This window comes from Myotis davidii, unplaced genomic scaffold (genome assembly GCF_000327345.1).
Source record: "Myotis davidii unplaced genomic scaffold, ASM32734v1 scaffold309, whole genome shotgun sequence".
Classification (NCBI taxonomy): domain Eukaryota; kingdom Metazoa; phylum Chordata; class Mammalia; order Chiroptera; family Vespertilionidae; genus Myotis; species Myotis davidii.
The window spans coordinates 6,511,753-6,517,801 of record NW_006383013.1 but is presented as its reverse complement, the minus strand read 5'-3'; the positions used below and the strand labels follow the sequence as shown (position 1 = coordinate 6,517,801).

The 6,049-nt window shown below is 36.1% G+C and overlaps 1 protein-coding gene across 1 annotated transcript in view; it reads left to right on the top strand.

Annotated features, from left to right (window-relative positions):
- Positions 1 to 6,049, top strand: part of GTF2A1 (general transcription factor IIA 1) — a 43,743-nt gene that overhangs the window by 12,921 nt on the left and 24,773 nt on the right. Inside the window, exons 2-3 of the mRNA XM_006778885.2 lie at positions 1,882 to 2,086; positions 4,090 to 4,154. Coding sequence (XP_006778948.1) covers positions 1,882 to 2,086; positions 4,090 to 4,154 — 270 coding nt within the window. The remainder of the gene's footprint in view (positions 1 to 1,881; positions 2,087 to 4,089; positions 4,155 to 6,049) is intronic.

Sequence of the window (6,049 nt, the reverse complement as noted above, 5' to 3'; positions counted from 1 at the left end):
CCAGCAGGTTGTCGTCCCCTGAGGGGTCCCAGACTGTGAGAAGGCACAGACCTGGCTGAGGGACCCCCTCTCCCCACCAGTGCACAAATTTTTGTGCACCAGGCCTTTAGTATTACCATAATTATAATTTTAATAATTAACATTTATTGAGCACTGACTATGCTTGACTGTGAGAAATGTTTTACATAGATATCTTATTTAGGCCTCACAACGACCCATGAGATAGATACTGTTATTGTCTCTTTAAGAACAGTCTTCAGGCAAGCCTAAATACTAAACCTGATAGGGGAATGGTTGATCTGGGAAATTGACCTATAGTTTACTTTTTTATTACATCATTAGAGGTGTGCTGGAATGCTAGTAACATATAGATACAAATCTAGGACAGGTGGAGGTGTCAGGAGATTATAAAAATCCCTATAAGTATGGCAAAGGGAGCTTCTTGAAGGATCTGATAGAAGCCTCTCAGGTGATTTAAGCAATATCGCAAGATTAGATTCTGGGGAAGAAAACAAAGTGTATGTATATGTATATGTATGTACAAAATGAATTAAATTTCATTATATGTTCAAGGGACAGTTTGTGACTTTTTTAAAAAAATATATTTTATTGATTTATTACAGAGAGGGGGACAGAGATAGAAACATCAATGAGAGGGAAACATCAATCAGATGCCTACTGCACAAAGATAGAGAGCTAGAAACATCGATGAGAGAGAAACATCGATTAGCTGCCTCCTGCACATCTCCTACTGGGGATGTGCCTGCAACCCAGGTACATGCCCTTGACCAGAATCGAACCGGGACCTTTCAGTCCGCAGGCCGACGCTCTATCCACTGAGCCAAATCGGTTTCGGCAAGTTTGTGACTTTTTACTAAAATTTTTTTAAGTTGATTGAGAGAGAGAAAAAAAACCCACATTGATTTATTGTTCCACTTCTTTATGCATTCATTGGTTGATTTTTGTATGTGCCCTGACCAGAGTTCTAACCCACAACCTTGGCATATCAGGATGATGCTCTAACCAACCGAGTGAGCTACCTGGCCAGGGCTAGTTTGTAACTTTATTTGCAAATTTCTTACAAGGGTTGAGGCTCTCTAGATTGAACACTACCTGATAGAGAAGAAATGTGTTAGGGAGAAGGGTGGAATAGTTGTAAATATTTTCTTTTCCTTCTTTCTTTTGCTCACTTCTGATTTTTTTACTTGGTCACAGAAATTCTCTTAGGGAGCAATGAGAAAAATAGAAGTGGCTAAGCAGAAAAAGATTGTCAATCCTTGTCATAATGGAAGAGAGGAGGGGAAGTTGAAGAATTGTGGAGGGTTAGAATACCTCTAAAAGCATTAGGCATTTTTTTTCCCCTTCTCATTATGTAGAATTAGAGAGATGGAAAGTTGGGCTTCTCTAACTTGAGGATTGCCTTGTTAATGTTTCTCATTGTTCAGCTCAGATAGGAAGTATTTATGTTTTATATGCTATTTAAGAGTTAGAAAACATTGTATTAAGGAAAGATTTCCATAGAAATAGTTAATAGATTTAGTATAGAAAAGGACTTTCTTTGATTACTAAAAATTTGCTTATATGAAATATGTCTAATAACTAATGAATTACCATGGAAAGTTTGTTGAAATATAAAAAGAAACAAAAAATTATTTTGTACTCTGAGGTAGCAAAAATGAGGTTAGATACCTAAAAGGTTAGTTTTTATTGATGCATACATTTGGGTAAAAAAGATCTGGTTGATTTTTGTAGTTGTATCAGTTTTGAAAATGGAAGGATTTTATAAACAGACTAATAAATAAACAAAATACGTTATGACCATATGTCCAGAGTTATCTTCCCTGACTTTTACTTATAAATCTTTAATGTTCTTTGTCTTAGCTATGGGAGAATAAACTAATGCAGTCTAGGGCAGTAGATGGATTTCATTCAGAAGAGCAGCAGCTTTTATTGCAAGTTCAACAGCAGCATCAAACCCAGCAACAGCAGCATCACCATCATCACCACCACCAGCAAGCTCAACCACAGCCTACGGTACCTCAGCAAGCGCAGACTCAGCAGGTCCTTATTCCTGCATCACAACAAGGTGAGGAGACTAGATATGTTTTCCTACTTACAACTTGGAGATGAAATTTGTCATTTTCAAAGAAGAGAAATACTCTGGGTTTCTCATTTCTCTTGGTTGAGAAGGGTATATATGTTTGTATTAACATAAATTTGTATGAAATGTGGATCCTGCTTATATAATAATGATAAATAAGTAATTCACTAATTGAAAGCCTAACATATTCAGATAAGTCTATTGATACTTTCTTCTGAGAAGGCTATATAATGGTGGATTTCCTAAAATAAGTCAGATCTATAAAGGTTTATTTACTGTTTCATTGTTTTATGTAGTTAAAATCATGGTCAGCTTTCTTTATGAAACTGATTTGTTCCTTCAAAGACATATTTGAGTTTAATCTTTGTAAATAAAAGTATCTTTGTAAATAAAAGCAAATATTAGAAGGACTTAAACAGTAGAGGATTTTTATAACTATACTTTGGCAATATGAAATTTCAATTTCTTAGTAATTTATGTAAGCCTAAATAGAATTAGATTTCTTTTCAGTGAAGAGTGGATATATAACATTTTAATGTAAGAAAAAACAAGTATTTACAGATTGTGTCCATACTGCTTTGTACTCTGCAAGTCATTTTATAGATTTTGTTTCATTGAAGCCTTACAAAGGCTTTGTGAAGTAGCTCTTACAACATTTCAAAGTTGAGGAATATCTGAGCCTTGAAAAAGCTAACATGCTTGATTGTTACATATAATAAGTATTTTTGTCATGAAAAATTGTAGAGTAGTCCTCCCTTATAGCAGTGTTATTTTTGCAGTTTCAGTTACCTGTGGTCAACTGTGGTTTGAAAACATTAAATGGAAAATTCCAGAAATAAATAATTCACAAGTCTTAAATTGTGTGCTGCTCTGAATAGCATGATGAAATCTCAAGCTGTCCTGCTTCGCACTGTCTGGGATGTGAATTATTCCTTTGTCCAGTGATCCATGATGTATATGTTGTATATGTAATAGCTCTCTCAATTATCAGATCATATCCCCCTCAGATGAGGGTGGACTACTGTATTCAGTTGTAAAACCACCTGGGCATTCCAGTGTTGTAAATCTTGTTATTGGAGAGGGGAATGAAGGTAAATGAAAATATTATTTTGAGGTAACTGTTCAGTTACCTATTTACCTCATTTGAGAATATATAGATGGTGATGCATAGCAGAAATGTCTGTTTGGGTTATTTTACTGATTATATCAAATAAGACTTCTAATACTTGGTTTTATTCTGTACCTTGCTTCAAATACTTTTATCCTTTCAATCTGTTTTGATGACTGTTCCTCCTATTGCCTTCAGCCCTGGCACTAGGATTTTAGGTCATCATATATTAAAATCTGATTTTCTTCACTCAGAGAATATTAGGATGATGGGATTATCTGTCTATTCTCTGAAATTTGCGGAATCAAACACTTAATTCCTTTTACACTTAAGTAATGTTGCCATTATTTTTGATTTGTGTTTTTCAGAAGTTGATGGAAAAAACTAAGATTCTTGCCCCTGTCAAATTGAGAGAAAGGGGCTATGTAAATAAAAAAAAATACACACCTAATTCTTTAACTTTTTGAACTCACTCTTAAAGGGTTAATAACTCATTTCAACAGTTACATTATGTCAATAAAATGGTTTAATGCTAAGTTAGCAAGACAAGTTTAACAAGTTTAAGTTTAAGAATGCAAGAAATGTGTATGTTTAGGTGATAGGTTTCTCACTGCTTGTTCCCAGGTTTCCTTGAGTCCTTTGGTATAGTTACTTAAATCTTTTTTTTTTTTTAATTGCTGTTTTCCAGTAGAAGGTGAGTAGTAACACAATTGTTTTTTACCATAGAAATTTATGACATTCTGAGACATCAGATGGTTGAGTGCAGTTGATTGAAGACAATGTGGAAAGCATTAAAAAACTTCAGCATTGTTTAGTGTTCTTATGATTATGAAATAGCCTCATGGTTCCTTGTTCACATGTATACTTGTGTTTTTAATAGCTGCAGCACCACAAGTTATTGTTCCTGATTCTAAGCTGATACAGCATATGAATGCATCAAATATGGTAAGAGTCAGAACGTAGCACTATGTTTGGCTCAACTTATTCTAACTGAAATTGTGATTATGCCTCAGTAGATTGTATATTGGCAAAGTTTATTCAAGGCTTGAGCAAAATGGCTGTTTTATTTGGTTTCCTAAATATTGGATTTAGAAGTAAATCTAAAGTTTAGCTTGCTACTTGGAACTTGAGGATCATAAAATCATGAGAGGGGAATACCAAAAGAGTGATGCTTTGTGGGAGCTATTTCAGTCCCTGCTATTTTTGGAAAAGAGGTTTAGGGGACCTACCAAACATATTATGCTAAATATAGTTCATTTGCAAAAGATCCATTGTTAAGATCTATTAATTACAAATGTCAAGAATGCTATGAATTAAAAACTTAAAAAAATGTTTAGGTTCTTAAAAACACTATTTTTAAGATCAAGCATTTAAAAATGTCAAGATTTAATGATAGCATAGCCTAGTAAGTTTTATTACAATATATAAATTACTACTTTAAAATGCATTTTAACCAGTTGCAGTTATTATACAGTAGAGGCCTGGTGCACAAATTCGTGCACGGGTGGGTCCCTCTGGGTGGCCTGCAGGGATCTGGCCGAAACACGCAGTCCAACGCTGCCTGCAGTTTCTACCTGCCGTTCCTGCTCATTCCGGCCCCACTGTGTCTGCTGAGATCGATTGGGAGAGGCTCACTCTACCACAGCAGCGCTTGCCAGCCATGAGCTCTGCTTCTGGTGCCCTCCCAAGGGGAGTGGTTTGCGGGATTGGGCTGAAACTAGCTCTCTGACATCCCCTGAAGGGTTCTGGATTGTGAGAGGGCACAGGCCAGGCTGAGGGACCCCACCCGTGCATGATCAAGCTGGGGAGGGCTCCAGGGTGTATCCACCCCATCTCACTCTGTCCCGATTAGCCAGACCCCAGCAGCAAGCTAACCTACCAGAGGATCTGCCCTCTGGTGGTCAGTGCACGTCATAGTGAGCGCTTGAGTAACCTTAGCATATCATTAGCATATTACACTTTGATTGATTCAATTGTTCTGCCATTTGGTCTATTTGCATTTTACCCTTTTATTATATAGGATTATTATTTAGGAATAGACTTTAGATACTTCTAATGGATATCCACAGAACTTCAAAGGTTGTCAAGTATTCAAATTTTACTTAGGGCAGATAATATTTTCCATCAAATGTAGTATAGTATAGTAGTAAAATTGAAAGACCCCTCCCTTCAGATCCTTGAAAAATCTTTATTTATATCCTTAAAGATTAAAAAAAAAAACAGTAAGTAGTTCTAGCACTTTCTCATAAATAGCTTTTCTTTGTTCTATTTAAAATATATAGATTGGCCCTGACCAGTTTGGCTCAGGTTCGATTCTGGTCAAGGCCATGTACGTTGGTTGCGGGCACATCCCCAAGTGGGGAGTGTTCAGGAGGCAGCTGGTCGATGTTTCTCTCTCATCGATGTTTCTAACTATCTCTCTCCTTTCCTCTCTGTAAACACTCAATAAAATATTTAAAACAAATATTAAAATATATAGACTGTAAGTGGTATCTCAGCTCTGGCCTTTTATTCTTCAACTTAGCCAAATCTTTAATTTATAAAGGTTAGAATCATTATTTAAAAAAAAAAATCTATTAACCTATTGCTAGCAATGATATGTTTTTTTCCAGACCCAGTTTTTTATTTTTATTTTTTAAAGAAAAAGCAATATTTTAAAAAATGATGTAGATTTGGTGAGTGATGAGTAGTGAGCCTCAAAATGCTCGGGCAGGTCCAGGGGTCCCCAAAGGTGTGGACGGAGTCGGCGAAGAAGGAATGACATGGAGACAGCGTTCAGTTGATCAGCAGCCTTGCCAGGATCTCTAGCCACAATCTCCAGCCAAGTTCTGTATCCATGT